General features: G+C 40.4%; 1 protein-coding gene across 2 annotated transcripts; it reads left to right on the top strand.

Annotated features, from left to right (window-relative positions):
- Window positions 1–8,960: 8,960 nt before the first annotated feature.
- On the top strand, window positions 8,961–22,317 carry CstF64 (cleavage stimulation factor subunit 2 CstF64). 2 transcript variants are annotated; one of them, XM_080266129.1, is made up of 11 exons: window positions 8,961–9,076; window positions 10,844–10,922; window positions 12,494–12,663; window positions 13,055–13,272; window positions 13,921–14,230; window positions 15,775–15,922; window positions 17,435–17,464; window positions 18,272–18,391; window positions 19,080–19,348; window positions 21,349–21,491; window positions 22,177–22,317. In XM_080266129.1, exons 1-11 carry the CDS (start codon window positions 9,028–9,030, stop codon window positions 22,291–22,293), a joined length of 1,653 nt encoding a protein of 550 aa, XP_080122255.1. In that variant the 5' UTR covers window positions 8,961–9,027; the 3' UTR covers window positions 22,294–22,317. The 2 variants fall into 2 exon arrangements, with proteins under 2 accessions (XP_080122255.1, XP_080122263.1); XM_080266137.1 differs by lacking the exon at window positions 17,435–17,464.
- Window positions 22,318–22,565: the final 248 nt, after the last annotated feature.

Raw genomic sequence — 22,565 nt, forward strand, 5'->3', positions numbered from 1 at the left:
CCACCAGGGTCATATCAAGATGAGCCTGGGGTTCCAATTACTACTACTGTAACAACTACTCCTCTGTGTACAGAGATCATAACACCTACCTCACCATGCTACACCATCCTCACATACTGCCACCAAATGCGCCTTTTAAGTGGAAGCTATGTGTATACCCTATACAGTGTGTAAGTATATTTTCTGTTAAAAATATGTGATTTGTTTAGAAGTGGCTTAACAGCAGAGTTTGTGAAAACTCAACCTTGATCAGTGAGTGTTGCTGTGACTGGAACTTTTGAGTCTTCCTATTCCATCTGCCATTACATTTGATATATTGAAGGTGGAGAACATTTTAATAATTGGGTTGTTGTAGTCGAATGAGCTGGGATATGACAGTCTTCCTCTTAAGTTGCTGACACTGCTGTAAGACGTAGGATTTGTTACTGCCCAGAACAGGGAAAAGAATGCATTGTGTTATGGCCCTCTCACTATACCATATCTCACCAGTTGCATTCCCACACCAAAATTTTATACCTACGCAATATCACATTAAGTACTGTACATTTGCCTCCACCTCCAGGTACTGCAGAGGTTGGTGTGTTGGGGTTGTATGTGTCACCAGTGTATTTGTTTATGTCTTATGTCTACCGTGGTCTGATTCTGTGACAAGCTTGTTCCAACACAGTAAATGCAACTGTAAACAAAGGCACAAAAGTCCATTTATTCTGACCTGACAAAGATTGGCAGCCTCTTTTAAGCTCAGTTAATAGCCAGTATAGTCAGATTGGAGGATAGACTTGACTACTAACCAAGGAGACTCATTTCTACCTCGTAACAATGAATTGGCAAATTTCATGCAACCACGACAAATTATTCAAGAAGCTGTATGAGTGGTCTGGTCTCCTTTAATGCAAACAAAATAATGATAGCGTCACAAAAGACCTCCTACATGCCACCGCCCATATTACTTAAAAATGGAGGTGGTTGTATGCATCAGTTAATTTTAGTTTATGAAATTTGAGTTAGTGCATTGTGAAACTCAAACGTCATCACAAACAGGATTTTCATTATACAGTCCATTTTTCTTTTTGGGAACTTTAATAAGCTGTATGGAGATGTACAGTTTATATAGAATTTTATGCTGTTTATTGAATGGAGTAATAGTTTTTAAATGTGTTTTAGTGTGAATGAGCAAGATGGGGATTTTTTAAAAAGATACTAAATCAGGGTAAATAATAGTTATTTGGGGAGGTAACTAAGGAAGATAAATACAGTAATAGTTGTGTGCTTGATAATGAGAGATAGACAGATATATTGATGGTGCTACAGATGTATGTATAGTCTAGGTGAAAAGTTGTGTTGGAGAGTCTGTGGTGCAGGGAGCATAGTTGGGGTTAGAAGTTGTGTTGGAGAGTCTCTTGTGGGTAAGTTATATACAATACCTTTGTTACCAATGATTCTTGTGACAGCATGTGAATTTATAAATTCATCATTCATTCATTCATTGCCAGACGCCATGAATCCCAGACGGGGTGGCCAAGGGCTTAGAGTTAATTGTTTTGCAGGGAGGGGCACTAATCCTCCACCAACCCCACTTGACACATAGGGATGCCAACAGCATCTGGTGTTCCCAGGCGGTCACCCATCCAAGTACTGACCAGACCCAACGTTGCTTGGAAGGGATAAATGTAGCCTTCATTAAACCCATCAGTCTAAGAGGTCTCCCATAAACTGAATGAAATTAATGAATAGCAGCAGGAACAAGCAATAAAATACATAGTTGAAGGAATTGGTTTAAGAGGGTAGTTTGAAGCTTTGTCCAACTGCATGAGGAACAGTTTCTAATGACACTGTTTCTTGTTCTGTCTAGAAAGGCTTTAGACTGCCAGTGGGAGGTGTTCATTCAGCACTGTTGCTAAGACTTCCCCTTTTAGCCATAGTTTGAGGGTAGAGGATGACCTGAAAGCTTGACCCATGGTGTTATAGTATGTTTTATGTAGCCAGATATCATGATTCTTGCCGTTATCTGAAAACAGTTAGACAGGAGTTAGAAATATGATGTGGTAAACATAAGAGTGAAAGAAATTAGTACCGATATATGTTACAACTCTCATGAATATTATTTTTGATTATAATTGGCACATGTACTGTTTTGCCTCTGAAAAATTAATAAAATGGAATATAGTGAGAGAGAAAAGTTTAGAGTTGTGTAGTGTTGGTATGTTTGTAAGCACAGGGAAGAAGCTACTACCTCTTATCCCGCCATTGGAAGGAGGAAAATCAGGCAGGGTTTGCCACTAAACATGAACTAATGCTGTGTATCTTAGGCAGTGTCCACATCAAATGCTTACTGATGTGGGTAGGAGTTTTGTGTCACTGCAATCCATTAAATTCTTGTCTGGATTTGCCTGCATCCAGTGGGGCCACCGGTATGGGTTACATTGATGCAAAACTTCCACCCACACCACCCATGCAAGCAAGCATTTTTGGTGTGGACATGACCTTAGCTTGGTAGTGCAAAGCATGTTGGATAGCGTAAGTAACAGTTCACAGTGGCACTGTTGCTCATTTAGAAAAGCTTCTAACTACCAGCAATAGGTCTTTGATGTGCAACCCCAAGGCTGTAACTTTCCTCCAGCCAGTGGTAGGATTAGAGGGTAAACTGAAACCACATAAGACTGTACAGAAAAGAAGCCATTGACCAATATATTAAGAATTTTGGAAATGTAGAAATTGTTGTTGTTGTCGTTGTTGTTAACCCCGGTCTGTGTGACCAAGCAGACACATTGTCCACAAGTAAGCAACTGCATCTGTGGGGCCGTCCCACAGGTACAGAAAAATACATACATCATGCAGGGAATCGGCACCTCCTTGTGGTAGACAGCACCTCACCAGAGTCAGACCAGGGTACATTCCCATGGCAAGGTGCTGGAAACTATGAGGAGATCTGGCTCCTTGGTGGATGCCACAGCTGCTTCCCTCCTCCCATGTCAGCACCTGTAGCAATGTGTAGGTTGAGAAAGTGGCATAACATTTTATGATGTTACATATGACTACCTAATTTTTATCAATAGGTAATGTTTAATTGTGAATGGAAAGTGTAGTGTCCAGTACTCAGGCAGTGTTCAGAGGTGTTCAGTTTGTGTTCAGTTTTTGCCTGCCATCAACCAGTTCCTATCTGAGCATAATTATTTGCTGACATATATTGCTCTCTTGTAGGATATAGGAAGCCTACAGAAAGTTAAATGTATGAAGAGATTTTGGTAACAAGGATATTTACAGCGATTACATGTCTGTTGATTCATTGATGCAGTTGACAGTTGTTGAGGGAATATTTAAGTATACTTCCCAAATCAGTAAGTACTGTACATAACTAAGTCTACTGTACAGACCTAAATGTACTGTATAAATCAAAGTGTACTATACAGATCTAAGTGTACTGTACAAATCTAAGTGTATTGTACAGATCTGAGAGTAATGTACAGATCTAAGTGTACTGCACAAATCTAAGTGTACTGTCAAGTGTACCACAAATCCAATATTATCTGCCACATCATCCCAAGATGGTGCATTTTCCTTGATTGATACTTATTTTTGTTCTTATTTGTATTAAGATAAATCAGTTAAAGAAAAAATGTTAAGTACAGCAAGCCATATATCGTCACCCTCATAAACAGATTGCCTAAGTCATTTTTTGGTGATTTCTGGATTTTTGCCTAAATCAGTTCTTCATTGTGTGTCACACTTTCCATGTGAAAAAAGCATGTGAATGTTTTTGTCCTTCCATCAGGAAGTTATAAAAGCGTAAACACTGAATTATTATGAAAATTAAGAAAATGAGTTTTTTCGATTTCCTGAAAAGTAGAAAATATGACTGAGGCAGTTTGTTTATGAAGGTGATATGTTATGAAGTAATTGGGGAAACTGTGGGTTGTTGAGTCTGAAAGTTATTTATATTTGATTTTAAATAACATTCTTAATTTGTAAACCCTAATTCTTTTTACAGTTTGTCCCAGGAATTGATGAGCACACTTTAGGAGTTTATTCTCAGTCCAGTTTTGAAGTTTAATGCTCAGCCACTACAGGGCTGTAATTACTGATGATGCTATGAGTGAAAATGATCTCCGGATGAACCCATAAGGCTATCACTAATTTTAGCTTCATAACAATGGAGAATTCGACCCATGGTAACGGTATGAATTAATAAAATTAACCCAAGAATCTGTAAATCTATCTGTATCTGTCTATTTAGCAGCCTGTCTATCTATCTGTCTGTCTATATATATTTGTATCTATCTGTCTATCCATCTGTCCATTGCCAGAGGCCTAAGGCATCCCATAAGGGGTGACCACAAAAAAATCACCTCCATGTTACCCTGTCATCTGTCATTAGGCTGCCCTCCCTTACTCACATCCCTTCTTTGATATTTGCACATCAGGTACTGGGACACTCTGTATACTTTATTAGTTCATCAGATTCATTACAGTGCCCTATTCATATATTGTGTTATAATTTTCCGCACACACATTGCACAGTATGCCAAGTCATTATGCAGTCACTTGGTTGATCATATCCACCATATATATCACACTTGTTTAGGTATACTGTTTGAGGAGATTGTTCAAGTGGCTGAAGTTCATCAAAGCTGAGATTTGGTTTATCAAGACTTGTTATAAATAAGGGTTTACTGTCCATTACTGCTGTTTATTATTTTACTAGTGGTCTGACAGGAATGAAGGAAACTTTGTACAAGATCACCATTAAGTTTTTATAGTATTAGGCATACACTCTGAATGTGAATGAATACTAGATCTATTTATTTCTCAGTGTAAAAAGACTGATTTTATCTTGATTTTTATTTGCTATTTATTGTCTTGTCTGTTGGTGGGAAAAAGACGCAGGATGATGATGATGATGATGATGGTGGTGGTGGTGGTGGTGGGTATGATGATGATGGTGATTTATTTTGAAAATATACCTAAAATATAATACTTATTTATTATAATTATACACCATGAAGCTGTATACTTTGTGAAACTGCCAGAATCTGTTGTTTAAGCCAGCAGACATCCTTTTTAGTTTATTATTGCCACTATCAGAGTTTTATTTAACATAGGGAAGTCCTTTCGTATTGAAGGGGTTTATTAAGTCTATTTATAGTCTCTTCAGTTTAAATAGTCATTCCTAAGCTAAATAAATCCATTAAGAAATGGCAAGAATAAAGTGAAAAGACATCTCATGGTCACTTGGGTAATGATTATAGATGTAATTAATTGTAGTGCAGTAATGCTGTAGTTCTGCTTTATTCATATAATTACTGTATCACATATTTCTGTCTAAGGGTCATATTCTAACTGGCATTAGAGTTTTCCTAGCACCTCATCCATAGCAGTTTATTTTGCACATTTCACCTCAGTATCCTCATGTTTATAACGGAAGCTAACTATATCAATATTGATATAAATAACTTGCAAAGGAACATCAAGGCATCTACTTATATCCAGACATCTTAATCCCATAAGGGGTGGCCACAGACAGGTCACCTCCTTGTCCATACTGTCCTGTCCTCTGCCATTTGGCTGTCTTACCTCCAACTCACACCCCCCTCCTCCACTCTCGTATATCTTTCCACTTCATCCTTCCATCTCATCCTTGATCTCCCCTTCCTTCTCTTCCCCTTCACCCCACCCACACCACACTCCCCCTTCTCAAATATCTCCATCTTCCTTCCGTCTTATCTTGGTCTCCCATTCCCCCTTTCCTCCTACATCCAAACACTCACATACATTCTTCTAGTCAGTTTCACATCCTCCATCCTTTTCATATAACCAAAACAACTCATATTTCTCATAAAATAAATTACTTAGCAAGACCTGCAATGAAGCCCCATATGTCCTTCCATCTCATCCTGGTCTCCCCTTCCCCGTTTCCCCCTCTGCCCTACTTACACTCATCTGCTCAGTTTCTTATTCTCTATCCTTTTCATATAACCAAAACAGTTCAAATTTCTCTTAACACAAAGTATATTACTAAGGAAGACATGCTACGAAGCCTCCTGTGTCACATAGAATATTCCCCTAAATGAACTTTGCAGTCATGTTCCACAGCAATATGGCAGAACTGTACATATGTATCATAAATACATAATTTGAGCAGTGACTGTTTCTCATGTTTCCAGTAAGAGGATGAATATCAGAATGATGCATGTGAGTGGGTGTTGATGCCTTTTGGATAGAGTCAGGATTCTGGGAATTTGAATGGTGAGTGAATGAAAGTGTGGCCCATTGGATAGGACAGAGTTTTTGTTAGTTTCCATGTCTGTCAGCTTTTTTTCTTTCTAGACCCTACCTCACTCCATCTTTAGGTGCAAAAAAGAGGTCTGGATGATGGTGATGATGATGATGATGAAGGGTGAGACTGATATGCTAGTTTAGGTCTTGGTGACGATGATGATGAGTAAGACTGATATGCTAGTTTAGGTCAGGATGAGGGTGGTGGTGGTGATGATGATATTGAGTGTGACTGATGGTAATTTTAGTAGGAAAATTAAATTGCAGTTCACTATAAACTCAGCTGGCAGTATTATTATATAGTGTAGGGATGGCCCAGTCTTTTGGTGTGGGTATGGCAGTGGGAGTAGGAAATTAATAAAAGATGCAGGATAGACACTGATAACACTGAGATTCATACAGCACATAAGAAATCACTCTGCTGAGTGGAAGAGGAGAGTTTTGGGTATATATGGACCACCCTGTATAGAAGATGGGTGAGCTCCAACACCAACATATTACTGAACATTCATTCAATAAGGACCTATACAGTAAAGGAAGCCCATGTTTTAAGTGGTAGCTTGCGTGGAGCACCCACCATCTTTTCACGATGTAGTAGTATTTATTTATTTATTTTTTAGTGCTGTTTCTATGCCTTTTTGTTGTTATTGTGTCTTAATTGTCATTTCTTGTTAGTGCCATTTCTTTATATGATTTAGTATCATATGACCTTTGCTGCCTGGTGATGGGATTTTATAGTTTATTTCAATTTAATTCACTTTCTGTAGTGCTATATGCTGCAGTACCCCTATGACTACCCTTTGCACCCCCCTACCCTACCGAATCTCTCTGACTAGCCCTACAAATATCCCAAATGAACTCAAAAGGAGAAAAGTGATCCTAGTGTATATGTTGGAAAGTGTAAAAAGTGTTGCCTGGAGGGTACATTTGGGTTATATTAGGGCTTAAAAAAAGACTCAGAACATCTCCTTATAACAGTTTTGACATCTGCGCCTCATAAATTAGGATCATTTATGGTTTTCTTCTTTATTTGGGTTATATACCATGCCTCCCTCCCCTCCCCCACCTGCAATGAGTGTTGGATTCCCCCCCTTCTATTTGGGTCATTTGAGATTTTTCATACCACCTCGCCCTGCTGACGGTGTTGGATCGGGGTTTTCTGCTTTATTCATTTATTTATTGGGCTCCCTTCTGTTCTGCCGTTAGTAAGGATCAGGGTTTTCAGTTTTATTTATGTTATTGGACCCCCCTTCGTTCCGCTGTCAGTGTAGGATCGCATCGAAAAACGTTGACACGCAACAACGGCCTAAAGATGCTAAAACAGCGATGAACAGTTTTACTTCAGAATTTTATTTGCAGATCATATTCTGAGGTCATGCAGCAAACATGTAACTTTGCTAATGAAAGTACTGTAAATTATTTTGGCAATCTGAAGAAGGGTTGGTGTTGATGTAACAGTGTTGCCAACGTAATCGCAAGATCTGGCATACAGTATTCTCATTTAGCGGTTTTGGGTGCTTACAGTTACAAAACAGCGGCAACAAGAGCTGCCTCTTAGGAAAGTACTGTTAAGAAGAAAAAAAACGCCTGTAACTTCCACCGCATCTACTACTCCTTAGGCTATGTCCGCCACTTTCTCCGCGACGTATCATATAAAAGAGAATCTCACCTGGCAAAGATCTCGGTTTATCAAAGAGAATCCCACCTGACAAAGATATCAGTTTTGGAAGTGAAATATGAAGTGAATTTTTGTACCCGACTTCCTTCTGAATGAAACCAGGTCAAAGTGTGTATAATGATGTTTCCTTACCACCTGCTTTTATCTAGCAGAGTGGTGAGTACTGTATTATAAATATATGTACTCAGGCGAGTCATTCATTATGTCAGATCTAGCTGATGTGTTAGGATGAGAGAACACTATGGAGCCAAAGGTGTAGAATATGAAGTAGGCTAAGAAGGCAATTGAGAGAGTAGAAAAGGATTAAAAACCTCAGCAATGAAATGTAAAAAGAATTGGTAAAGGGAATCCGTGATGATAGTCCCAGGCAAACTGAGCCACCAAATCTCTCAGCCGAGTGATTGATCTATCTATCTATCTATATACCTAGGCTGCTTCCCCCAAGGAAAGGGAGGTAGCCGAGACAGGACGACTCACTCTCCATTTACTCATCCATTCAAACACATTCATTCGCATCTTAGCCCCAAAGGGGAGAACGGACAGATCCTCACCGCATCACACCGCACAAGGGTCAACTGCGCAATGCAAGCAGTGATATCCACAGCAGGGCCCGACAGCAGAACTGGTTTACCCCTGCCACATCATAACAGACCCATCCCCTTACCCGCACCTGACCTGACTAGCTGATCAGACCAAATGCGGGAGAATATCCCCTCAGGGCTGCGTCATCACTTATTCATTCACAATTTCTCTCCATTTATTTCTGTCACGCACAGCCACTCTTCCTTGCTCAACAGACATCCCTCTCGCATCCAGCGCTCTCTTCACACTATCCATCCATCCTATTCGTGGTCTTCCTCTCAGTCTTACACCTCTCACATCAGATCTAGTTATCTTTTTCACCAACCGCTCATTATTGATAGTGTGTGCGAATCTAGCGTAATATAGACGCTCAAGTAGCAGGTTCTGAGTAAAGTCAGCACCCCGTTGGTAACATTGGTTGTAGTGTTGTGTTTGGGGAGGGTGGCAGCTCCCCGGCAGAATTTCTTGAATTTGTCCTTTAATATCCCTTTAAAATGAGTGAAACAAGTGCAGTAGTGGAGAAATCTCTCCGTTCGGTCTTTGGTAAGTATTTTGATAACGATATTTATCAGTAATACTGCTGAGGTAGGACAAAGTAAGGCCTGGCCATCAATCTCGCTCACCTTTGCTAATTTTCAGAATATGGGTACGCAGTATTTTAATTATCGATATACTGGTGTTGCAGATACCTATGTAACCAGGGCCCATATACTTATGTATATGGGCCCTGTATGTAACTCTTTCGTTACTGCAGTTACCTCGAAGAACTTCCATTCCCAGATGTCGAGATGTTTTTAAGGATTGTGTTATCATGGAGTAACGCATTGCACACCCATATTCTGCAGAATTAAAGTTGATGCTAAGGCTAGGACAGACAGATGTTGATTTTATAGTTACAATATGTTTGATACTAGACAAAGTGTAGGAGAACTTCCATTAGCAAATGGTGAAAAGTTTTATGATGGGAATTTTCATAATTGTAATTTAAGCAGTTTATGATGAAAATTCAGCAGGTATAGGTAATAAGGATCTGGTAAGAGTACTAAGGTTACATTTGTAAACACACATTGGCATCGCATTGTTAACAACAGGCCAACTAGGACCCCAAACCCATGTATCCCCAAGTTGTTCTGGTTTGATGAGAATAGCTAGTTAGGTTAAATTGTGACTGATGGTATGGATGGCTTCACCTTGAATCAACTTCACCAGAAAATCCAACACAATGGGTGGTCATTTGCGACAATGTTTGTGTGTGTGTGGGTGGGTGTAATCTTAAAAAAGTTTCTTATTAATATCAAGGAATGCATTTCGAAAACTTTTTAAAGCTGTTTGTTGATTAGGCTGTTGTTTACTGAGAAAAATTAAATTTGTGTATTATATGCATGGGAGCTTTCCTATATTCTCACCTGTCCCATAAGCTTGATTTGTGTGTAAAATTGTTAAGGTTCTATAATCAACATAAAAATTAAGCATTTCTGCCATTTTCAACATGAATTACTGGGTACTGTGAACTATAATCACAGTACATTTAGAATTAAGTATTTTGCAAGTTTTTACATTGTTTAGAGGGTACTTTAAAATTCAGGTTATATTGAAAAGATGTAATATTACATTGTTTTTGCAGTATTGTATATTCCAAGTAAGAACTCTTATAAAATTTTTGTGTAGTTTGCTGGGAGGTGGCAAGAAGGATTGAAACTTTTTTTTTTTTTTTTTTTTTTTTTTTTTAAATAACGTGTCCAACTCTGGGCAAAGGCTTCAGGGCCTATATCTTGGGGGGCATTGACCTATCCCAAGGCCCAGTAGTCCTCCAACACCTCCATATGTCACCACTTTGGTGCTAACACCCACCATCCATACTGAATACATGCTAGGGCTGTCTCATACAGGACTGGTGTACTGGTATTAGCAAGGGTATTTTTACGACATGGCGGGTCATCTGGTAGATCAGAAAAGTCTGCCTTTTTTAGGAAGTTCAAATTCTTAAACTGTTCCCTGCCCCAGCCGTGATTTGATCCTGGGTCCATTAGGACTGCAGGCTGCCTCTCTACTGATTCAGCCACAGAGGTGAATGCTTAGACAGAGGGGGAGGGGTATTGGTCCAGTACAGACAAAGGCCCTGAGGTAGCACTAGAGCCTCAAGGTTTCTCCCTCTGGAACTTTTTGCAACGTGTGTTATTTATTATTCAGATTGGTGATGAGATAATCTATGTACCGGTAGTACTAATGTTTATGGGAATACGTAATACGATACATAGGCATTTGGTAGTATAAGAAATAATTGATCTAATGAAGCAATGTTATTTTCAGTGGGTAACATCCCATACGAGGCCACGGAGGAGAAACTACGTGATATCTTCAGTCAGGTCGGCCCTGTACTGTCCTTTAAGTGAGTTTACATTATTGTACTTTGACCATTTTAACTCAGCCTTAAATTACCAACTCTCCATCTTCAGTGCCAATCTATAAAGAGATTATCACTTGAATATGTTGCTTTACCCTTCACTATACTTTTTTTTTTTTTTTTTTTTTTTTTTTTTTTGCAAAGGCTTCAGGGCCTATATCTCAGGGGCAGAAGCCTATCCCAAGGCCCAGTAGTCCTCCTACACCTCCACTTGTCACAAAAAAGTTGCCATCTCGCCATCTTCATTGTTGAGCTGTAGAGAGATTGTCACTGGCATATGCTGCTATACTCTTTTCACTTTAACTTATCTTGAAATTGCCATCTCTTTATCTTCCTTGCCAAGTTCTGATAGTAGATTAGGTTAACACTAGAATATGATGCTAGTCATGATGAAGTGCTTTGGAAAGGTTGGAGAGCTGTAGCATTGTCTCTTTCTGTCACTGAGGTACATGAAGTAAGCTGCAAAATGATGGAGATCTGGCCCAGATTAAAGTGAAAAGAGTTTAGTTACGAAAAAGTGTTATGGAATGAATGTCATCAGTGTTAATACCCAGTGTTTATAATCTGATTGACACTCTTGGATTAGACTAAGTTTGTACCTTTTAGGCTTAAGTATAGCATGTTTTGTATTAGTAATGGTGAATAATAATGATGATAATACAGTAATATGTGGTAGGTAGGGACGTTCACCATCCACTCTTTCGATATAGTGCTCCCCCTGGATGACTGCTCTTTCCTTTCTTCCTCCTCTCTCTTTCTTTCCTTCATTCTTTCCTCTTCCTTCTGTCTGTGGGTGACTTCACTGAGCGACAAGCCAAATGGTTTCCTGTACACTAGGAAGCCATTTACTACAGTGGGTGGTAACCATATAACCAAATTGTGATGCCTGGTAGTTAGTGGGTAATTAAGGTGCTCCAACCGGAGTGAGCTGGTGCAGGTTTATATCCAAGGGGTGGTTGGGGTTTATTGTGTACAAAATGCCACTCAGGAATGAGTGAGGCAGGTCACTAATCTTAAATGTCAGGACCAACTTGCCTAGTCCTGGGGTCCTACACTCCTCATGGGACAACACAGGATTAGATGATGATGATGATGATGATGATAGTGGTTATAATAATAATAATAATTAGTAATGATAGTAATATTGTCCCCATCCATCCATGTATAGTCAGACACCATAGTCCCGTAAGGGGTGGCTGTTTGTCTTTGAGTTAGTTGTTTGACGGGGAGCACTAACCCACTTGTTAACACATTTGAACATATATGTGTTGGTCATATGGTTACCACCCAGCACTGTAAATGCTTTCCTGGCTTACAGGAAACCGTTTGGCTTGTCACTCAGTGTAAAGCCACCTGAAAAGGAAAGAAGAGTAAAAAAAGTGAAAGGAGAGCTGGAAAAAATAGGAAGAGAAGAGGGCATACACAGAAAAAGAATGACAGGTGAAGGAGGAAGTAGGCAACACTATATCAAGTGAGTGGATAATGGTCGCCACCACCTACCACTATGAATAATAGCAATAACAGCAATAATGTAATGCACCTTTATTGTTCTTCAGGTTGATGTATGATCGAGAGTCAGGAAAACCAAAGGGGTATGGGTTCTGTGAGTACAAGGACCAGGAAACGGCCCTCTCAGCAATGAGGAATCTGAATGGATATGAGATTGGAGGACGGCCGTTGAGGGTGGATAATGCCTGTACCGAGAAGTCGAGGATGGAGATGCAGAGTAAGTATGGAGAGAGATAGAGATGGAGGGAGGAAGAAACATACACAAAGGGAAGGAGAGAGAGGACATATGCAGGGTAAAGGATGGCACTGAGAGTTGATCATGTTTGGAAAGAGATGGAGGGAGGGAAAAATGAGAAGGTAGAGGAGGGGAATATGAGATAGGAGGATGGCTGTTGAAGTATGGGATGGAGATGCTGGGTGAATATGGGGGGAAGAAGAACGGTAAAATGAGGGAAGGAAAGGGAAGTACAGAATGAGAAGGGGAGGGAAGCAGAGAGTGACTGAAGTAAAGAGAGGTATGATGATTTCTTGTGTGGGCAGGTGTGATGATGGGACTGGTTGTGGAAAGTCTGTCTGATGATGATGATTATGTTTCCCTCTGTGGGCAGGTTTGATGATGGGGCCGGTTGTGGAGAGTCCGTATGGGCCTGAAGTTGAGCCCAGCAAAGCCCCCGAAGCAATCAGCAATGCAGTGGCATCCCTTCCCCCAGAGCAGATGTACGAGCTGATGCGGCAGATGAAGCTGTGTGTACGCAACAACCCCGCTGAAGCACGAACCATGTTGATGAATAACCCACAACTGGCGTATGCTCTGCTCCAAGCACAGGTTAGAATATGCAATGGTTGCTGTTGGTGCCTTGTTCTTGTTTTTGTTGCTGTTGTGGCTTTGTTTTTGTTCTTGTTTTGGCACCTGTTGGTGAATAATCCCCAATTGGCCTATGCTCTCCTCTAGGCTCGAGTTAGAATTTACTATTATCAGTCAGTCAAATTAATCTGTCTTGCAGTTAAAGTACCTATCATCACATTCTGGATTCTGTACTTCATGTCCTAAATACTGTGCTCTGCTTTACATCATCATCTAATTATATTACATCATGTCATCACCAGTCCAACCTCCTGTCCTACATCTAGCAATAAATCCTTGTTGCTACCCCAAACTAAGGCACATCAAATTCCATGGGACCATGACTTTGAATTTAAGCTGTGAGAGTGGTCCAGCTCCGTCAGATAAAGAAAAAATGCGAAATCGTTTGTCTGTCAAAGCTCATACAACCACAGCATCATATTTATGCTATTAGAATAGTCCAGGTCTATCAGATAAAAAAAATTATCATCATCTTGTATACCAATGCTACATTTCTCATCCTTCAGTAGACTGTAATAGGGTAGGGTGAGAGCCAGAAAATAAATAATTGAATGAATATATAAAAAATAAATAAATAAGATAATACACTAAATATTTTCTTTTCTACAGGTAGTGATGCGTATAATTGACCCCAAGACGGCAGTTCAAATTCTTCATGGGGGTCGTGAGGTTGTGGAGCCACTGCTGCCATCTGGCCCCACCCTGCCCCCACCTGGCCCCACACCCCCAACCATGAATGGTGGCCCCCCTGTTGGCCCCCCAGTGGGACCTGTAGGGCCACCAGGCCCACCACCTACAGGACCTCCTCCACCCTCCAACCTGCCCACCCGCTACCCCCCACCCATGGGGGGAGGGGGTCCGGGAGGCTTCCAGGGACCACCACCAGGACCACCACCAAACCGAGGGCCTCCCTTCCCAGGTGGGTCAGAATTCCTTTACTTCACTGACAACATTTTTGTTATAGTCACGGTACCACCAGCTTGTATTCAGTAATCATAATCAGCTCTAGTACTGAGGTAGTTTATTAGGGTTCTGTCTAACCCCTCTTGTGAAGATAAGGCAGGGACAGACACACTGAAGCTCATAGCCATGGAACTTGTATTTGTAACATGGGTTTTTGTAGACCTTTGAGCACATGGTTGGTTTTTTCAACTTTATCCTGGGATACAGTGCCATTGCATCATGCATGTTAGCACGGTTGTCTCCCTTGGGGGTTACCTGAGGCTGTTGTTTTAGCTGTTGACCCCCAAAGGGTTGATGGACACATGATTTGATTGGTTCCAGCAGCCTGCACTAAGATTGGAACTCCTGTGCTACTCTGATGCCATCAGGTCAGCATCTTATGTTACTAGCGCTGCTAACCACATGGCCACCATGGCATAAAAAATGAGTTGCTATTAATCAGTACTAGTAATGCCTTACTCCTCTGACCTCTTAGTACTCCAGCATACCTTCCATGACACTTTCAGTGTAATATCTGATAATCTGGATGTATTTTTCATATTATTGTTTTCATAAGCTTAGTTTTACAGAGCAATAAATCAATAAAACTATAGTTGGACATAGGGACTCCTAAGCAACCTCAGTAACCACGTAAAATAATGAGGACAGGGTTATGAGAGTCAGACCGAAAAAGACCTGGAACGAGATCATAGAGAGTGGTTTCAGGGATAAGAGACTGAATAGGGAGGCTGCCAGAGATCAAGCAGCAAGGAGAACTGCCATTAGGTGACCAGGGTCAACGTATATAAGTATGTTTGAGCCTTCATAAATGAAACAATAACATTAGTTCGTTTTTCTCCAATTCCTTTTTTATCAGGTTCACCGCAGAAGTGCATAAATATGGAGTGTTGTGCCAGTGGTGTGGGGTCAGGATTCTGGAAGCTGGAAGAGTGAATAATTGAAAGTTTGGCCCATTTAACCAGGCCTGCTGTTTATTAGGTCTCCCTATATCAGGTGTTTTCTTGCTCTGGACCCTTCCTCACTCCATCCTTGGATGGGAAAAGTGGGTGAGATGATGCTAATGATTTACCTCTTTATATATTTACCTTTTTTTTTTTTCCCTCTTCATTCTTTCCTCTTCATTGTGCCTGTGGGTGACTCTACACTGAGTGACAAGCCAAATGGTTTCCTGTACACCAGGAAACCATTTACTACTCTTGGTGGTAACCATGTAACCAAATTATCTCACCTGGTGGTTTAGTGGGTAATGAAGGCGCTCCAATAGGATTGAGCCGATGAAGGTCTATATCCAAGGAGTGGTTGGGGTTTATTGTTCACGTAAAACCACTCAGGGATGAGTGAGGCAGGTCACTTTCATCTTAAATGTCAGGACCAACTTGTCTAGCCCCGGGCTCCTATGCTTCTCATGGGGCAATGTAGGATTGGATGATGGATGGATGGTTTTTTTTTTTTTTTTTTTTTTTTTTTTTTTTTTTATAAACAGTTTTCTCTGTCTCGTAGGGGGTGACTTTGACATGCGTCAGATGGGCGGAGCACCTAGAGGTCCACCACCCCAAGGTAATGACCAGGACATGCGACTTCCTCCCCCCAGCATGGGTGGACCCCCGCCCCATGATGGATATCCCCCACACCACGACTACGACAACAGGTGAGTGTGGGGGAGGTGAAGGGGAAGGTAGGTGGGAAGGGACTTGTGTATGAGTGGAGGATAGGTTAGGTTTATTTATTTATTTATTTATTATTATTAATATTTTTTCTTAGGTTTATTTATTTATTATTATTAATATTTTTTTCTTATTCTGAGCATAAGTTTTAACAGCCTGTTTCCTAAGGCCTAGCAGTCCTGCATATCACACACCTCTACATGTCACCTTAGCATTGTATTGGTAAAGAAAATAAAAGGTAAGACTGTGAAGGGAGAGGAGAGGGATTATTATAGTGAATTAATTGATTACTGGGCTTTGTATTGGCAAAGATAATGGTACGGTAAGAACTACAAGAGAGTGTGATAGGCAAAGGGAGTGGCTCCAGTCTGAATAATCTTGGCTGTGAACTAAGATGAAGGGAGTTAGGGATCCTTGTCAGGGTTAGAAGAGATGTAGTTGATAGAGCAAGAGCAGTGCTGTGTGGTACATTTCTTTTGGGTGCTCTGTTAATAATTTCATCTACTGTTTTTCTTCATCTTGTTCCTTGTAATATTGTAATATTGGTTAGATGGTAAGCCCTCATTATATGTTGTCTTTTTTACTGTTATGTACATGGTAAATAATAAAAGAATTTACTGCTAAAATTTCTTTGTTGTTTGTAAGCTGTAAATCTGGTTGGCTAGCCTCCCCCAAATTTATGATACTACTTGTATGGAAAAATTGTGATTTTGTGTGGAACACATCACCAAATTATAATGAGGGTCTTTCTGTACTGTGATTCTTGCTGTCTCCTACTGTGTTGGTGTTATAGTCATGTTATCTGTCTTGATTAAAAATTACCTGGAATTTAATAAATTGCTCATTCTTAAGTACAGTATTATGTGATGATGTATTTTGTATTACAGTATATCCTTGTTGTATCCAGACAAGTCTATTCAGCACAGGAGATATTTCAGACTGAAGAGATGAGATCATGCCTTCATCTTCTTGATTGATGCTGGAGGGGGATGCATTTACATGGTACTGATAAAAATGAACAGCTCCACTACCTGGTTATACACATCTCCCTGAACTTCTTCCACATCACTTGGAAGGAGGACGGTGGACCACAGGAGGGGATCTTCAGCCTGTTGTCCACTGGGTTCATATCCAGTTGAGTCAAGGGCCACAACAGCCCTTTCATTGCAGAAGGTTGTTCCTAAGCTGAATAAAATTGTCTGGAGGGAGCAAGAATAAACTAAAAATTATATGACACTGATCTTTTAAGTGTGTGTGTGTGTGTGTTTTTTGACTTTTTATTATTGCTAATTCCGATGTTTGTTGTGAGCGTAGGAAAGGCCAGTCATGTTGAAGGGATTTTGTTTAAAGGCTGTATCTAACCCCTCCAGTTCAAAAGGTGTATCCTAATATGAATTGTAGAGGCAGGAAGAATAAATTAAAATAGCATCTTGTGATTGGGTTTGTTAAATATACACACTAACGCCACCTGCTCTCTCCTTCACTGGCTTGTGCAGACCTGGCAAGGAGGTGGACGGGAGTGAGAGGTAGGAACTCACTCACACTTGCTCATGTAGGGTAGCTCACACTTGCTTATATAGGGTAAACTGTCACGCTTGCTCAAGTAGGGTAACTCTCCGTCTCGTGCTGCACTGACTTTGTTGCTTTTCATAAGAAGTAGTGACAGATTTGCATACTTAAAATGTTAGATTTTACTTCATTTGCATTTTGGTATGTATTCCATCATTATTATACATATAGTTTACTTTGACATGATCAGGAATTTCTCTTCACATAGTAGTAGAGATCTTTGGCAGACTAGTACAGTATAGTGGATTATATAATATCAGTGTATTGTTTGTGGCCACCCCTAATGGGATTAAGGCGTCTGGCTAGATAGATATATATCACCGTATCCCTGAGAATTATGTTTTATTATTACAGTATTAAAATTAGAACCAGTATAGGGCTGGGATTCACAAACAAATTTATGATCTGTTCCCACTTGTAACAGTGATATGGTTTTGCAAGAACGAGCAGAGTACTAAATCTTTACATGTGGCTTGTAAAATTACTGGAAAAAAAAAGTCCTTAAAAGATGACAATTATAAGTCATACTTAGCAGGAAGGCCTGGGACAGGAGAGTGAAAAATCTTTATGGCCCTTTTTGTTACTGCAAAAATACATTTAAATTATACACCGGGACTCAGTCTTAGATATGTTAACTTGTTCTTCCGTCAAAAATAAATCATAAGTTGCAAGAGAGAATCACTTGTAAATACATGTGCAGTATATCAGTGAATCCCGCCCTGTACTGTAGTGATATACTGTATACCGAAACCCTTATGTGTCAGGTTTGGGCGTGACCCGCGTAATGAGTTTGACCAGCGTGGAAGTGACCAGCGCTACCGTGATGGCCTGCCACCACCAGGACCACGTGACCCATTCTCACGACCCGACCCAAGAGATGCAAGGTCAGTCAAGCTTAATTCATGTTTTAACCGCTTCAGTTTAGTTACTTTGCTTTTATTCATATTTACTTTTGCCACTACCAGAAATTTTATTTAGGATAAGACCTCTTACTAATGAAAGGGATAGCCAAGTCTTTCAGTTTTAAAAAATCTATCCAGATAAAATTATAAGGTTGTAGCAGGTGTAAATTATAAAGTTTTCTCACACTGAAGGGTTATTTACGATCTTCACTAAAAAGTATAATGAAGTTTGTCGCCACCCTTGTAGGATGTAAAGTGTCTGGTACTGTAGTACTCTACTGTATTCTTATTTTAATCCCCTTAGAGTTCAGGAGAACTTAAGTACGGTATTCCAGCTAAGGTCAGACTATTTTATTCAGTAAAGAGTGAGCCATAATTGCCTGAAATTGTAAACATTGGTCCCATTATCCCCTTCTTGGTCAAAAGAATTATAGTAGCATGTGCCAGCTGATATCAGGTGATTTTATTCAGCTGAGATTCATTCATGACCCTCCCCTGTGGGATTAAGGTGTCTGGATGTACTGCTGGTAGATGGAGTGTGTCACAGGAGCAAGAGTATTAACCTTCCTTTCTGGTTCTTTTGTGACAGATTGTGAGGCTTTAGATAGATAGAATGAACAAGTGGCAGGAATGGGAGTGTCAACTTTTCTTTCTGTTCCATTAATGACAGAGATCGTGAGGCACGTGGGTTCCGTGACCAGCGTGGGGTGCCTGAGCCCGTACGCCCCGTGGCTGAGCCAGACCGAGGCAGGGAGAGCCGCGATCCAAGAGGTGGTGGAGGTGTTGGGGGTGGGGGAGCAGGAGGTGGAGGTGTGGGTGGACCAGGAGCAGGCAGTGACAGGGACTACCGCAACAACCCACCACCAGCACCACCACAGGACAACCGCGACCCCAGGGCTTCAAGGCCAAACTACCCACAGGATAAGGACTTCAGGAGTGGTGAGTAGATAACGTTGTGGATGTTTTTCTTACACTACCATGTTAAATGGCTCACTTCTGCAGGTTATATACCAGCATTAGTGACAGGCTTTTAGAAACATTTAAAAAGTCATATTTAAGCTTGCAAGCAAAGCACAGTATGGCATCATTACCTGTTTGACACTGGTGTGTGTGTGCTGTATTATATATATTGTATATGTATAGATATCAGAGACCATATATAATTTAAAGAAATATATTTTGAGATAACTCACTTGCGGCACAACACCTCTGTCATGACACCATACCTGTAGGCTCCCATCATGACATTCACTCGTTGGAGGCATCCTTAAATAGAGATGACCAAATTCATCTAGCAAGGCTTAGGTCAGGACATCATCTAGCCCTCCTCAGCCATCAGCTTATATTTGGGTTGAGTAAAATCACAGATGACACATTTCCAACTTGTAGAATAGGCCCACACAACATGACTGTTACAAGTCTCTGCTGTGAGTTATGAATCTTTGTGTTGAGGGTATGAATGTTTGTTTCAGACTCACTGTGGGGTTTATTCCATTCTAACTGTCTGAATTGGCTTGGTTTTTTGTTCAGATTCATTAAGTTAACTGTATACTGTGATATTATTCGTTTATATGGTTTGTTCGTCACAAAATTGAAGAATTTTAGTAAGTTTTATACTAATGGTGGAAAGTTATATGAGGGTGTTTTAACAGTACAGGTGTTAGCCAGTCAAAATTTAGCACATCAGAGGGGTAAGTTACTCTTTGCCTGCCGGCTCAAAGGCCATCACTCAGCACGTCCATCCAGGAATACACTAGATACGTAGCTTTCTATCTGTTCATGTTGTTTGGGAGTTTGGCTTAGTGTTTGATATATTGTTAAGTTTATTTGTTATTATACTTTTGTGGATTTTAGAATATTAATGATTATTTATTGAAGGCCTGTTCCATAGCTACATCAAGCTACTGTATTTATTCATTTATATACATATTTTATACAGTACATATGTGAATGGTAGTGGGTAAGGAGTTCATTAAGCTTATACATAGCTATAATTAATTTATAACATAACTGCACTTGGTGCACTGAGGTGGTTTGGACATGTGGAGAGAATGGAGGGTGAAAGACTGACTAAGAGGGTGTATGTAGGTGAGGTGGAGGGAGGGAGAGGGAAGGGAAGACCGAGGATGAGGTGGAGGGATGGAGTTGAGAGGTATATGAGGGAGGGGGGAGTGAGTTGGGAGGAGGGCAGTCAAGTGGTGGGTGACAGCGACTTGGAGGTGTTTTGTCTGTGGCCACCGTTTGCGGGATTAGGGCGTCGGGCTATAGATAGATAGACTTTGTTTTCAACATGAGAGGCTGGTGAGATATAACTGGATAGGAAGTGAATACTGTATCGGGAAAACTTGGAATGAATAACTTCCCATAACCATTGAAATGGCAACAAAAAATTATTGCTTTTTTTTTCCCCCATAAGTATTCACAGTATCTGTAGAATCATAATAGTAACACATTTAATTGAGCACTGAATATCATATGCCACACTAAGATGCACACACAACATCAGCGATGTTGGAAGCTAATGGGACATCCCCATAACGGTAGTTTACCTGTGGTCGAGAGGTCTGCTTAGTCAAATGGACTGAAGCTGAGCAACAGCAGATGTTTGTTCATTGATTGTTTAGTGGTGAACGGTGCTGTATCATGTGCAAACAGTTTTAATGAACATGATAATGAAACAGTGTCTATTGAAATGATTTTTAATGAGCAATTACTGTATTCTTTTTGGCCTATGATAATTTGTATTGATATATTTTATTTATTTATTTATTTATTTTTTCAAAATTCTTTTCCATTTTACACTTTACATTTTGCTGTATGTTATGTATATATGCCTGTTATCAGCAGTAAGGTGTGATGTGAAATATTGCTAAGGACGAGGCAATACAATGTCTGAAGCCAGCTTGAAATATGACACTACAAATATTTGCAACTTTCAGCAGGAGGCAACCCACCGCCGACATCAATGGGTGGACCACCAGGGCCAGTTCCTCCTCCCAGTGGCAGGCCGACGGGCGTGCCTCCACCATCAAATGCCCCACCATCACTCCCACCAAATTTGGCTGGACAGGACCAGGAGAAGGTTAGTTAGTTGTTCCTACCTTTCCCTTCCCTATCCTACCCTGCCCTACCCTACCCTACATTACATTACATTACATTACATTACATTACATTATGCCTTCCTACCCTACCCTACCCTGCCCTGTCTTGATATTTACAGTAACACTTTAACATACAGAAGGGGAGCTTTGACTTTTGGAAGGACACAAATGTAGAGTTAGATGGGTAGCAGTGAGTTATTTGAGAGAGGAGCATGAGTTGTGTGGAGAAACAGACAAATGAGGGAATTAAGGATATTGTAGTGTTGATTTGGATGTGCTGGAAAGTGTTAGGATTAGTGCCCACCTCTATAGCACTTTCTTTGTTCATTGTACTTCTCATGGTAATCTATCAAAGCTATCTCTAGGTCAGCAAAAATGTGATTCCCCCCTCCCCCTCGTTTAGCATTATATTCTTCACTTGAACTTGGCCTGACATCTCTCCATCTTAAATTCTCAGTTTTAACAATAGATCAGTACTGGAATATGATATTAGTTACTAAGAAATGCTATGGAAAGGATGTAGAGCCATAGAATTGTCTTATTTTGCTATTGAACATCATAAAATTAAAAGCCACAAAATGATGAAAACCTTGCCCTGTTCATGGTAAAAAGAGTAGTTTCTTCTGTTTTACCAACTTTTGACTAAATAATTTTTCCGTCTTTCAGGCCAGCTTGATCATGCAGGTTTTGCAACTGTCAGATGAACAGATCAAGATGCTTCCGCCTGAGCAACGCGCCTCCATTTTGCAACTCAAGGAACAGATCCAGCGCTCTCAGCAGTAGTGCTATGGGTCAGTTGGTAGTACACTAGGCTTATCTAAATGTGAACCCAGTGGACTGCAGACTTGAGTTGTCCTTCTGCAGTCCATTGTCCTCTTGTTGCGGGGTAGGGAGGGGGTTGAGGGATGTTCATATAACTGGGCAGCTCCACCACACAGTTGTGTTGGTGCCACTGCATGAAGGTGTCCCTCCTCAGCACCAGGGACAGTTTGTATACAGTTAGTGTTCACTTAGAATTATTTAATTTAAAAATGGTTTTGTTATTAAGTTGTTCA

The sequence above is a fragment of the Coenobita brevimanus genome, chromosome 2, assembly GCF_032717465.1.
Source record: "Coenobita brevimanus isolate Jiangsu-jjx chromosome 2, ASM3271746v2, whole genome shotgun sequence".
NCBI lineage: Eukaryota > Metazoa > Arthropoda > Malacostraca > Decapoda > Coenobitidae > Coenobita > Coenobita brevimanus.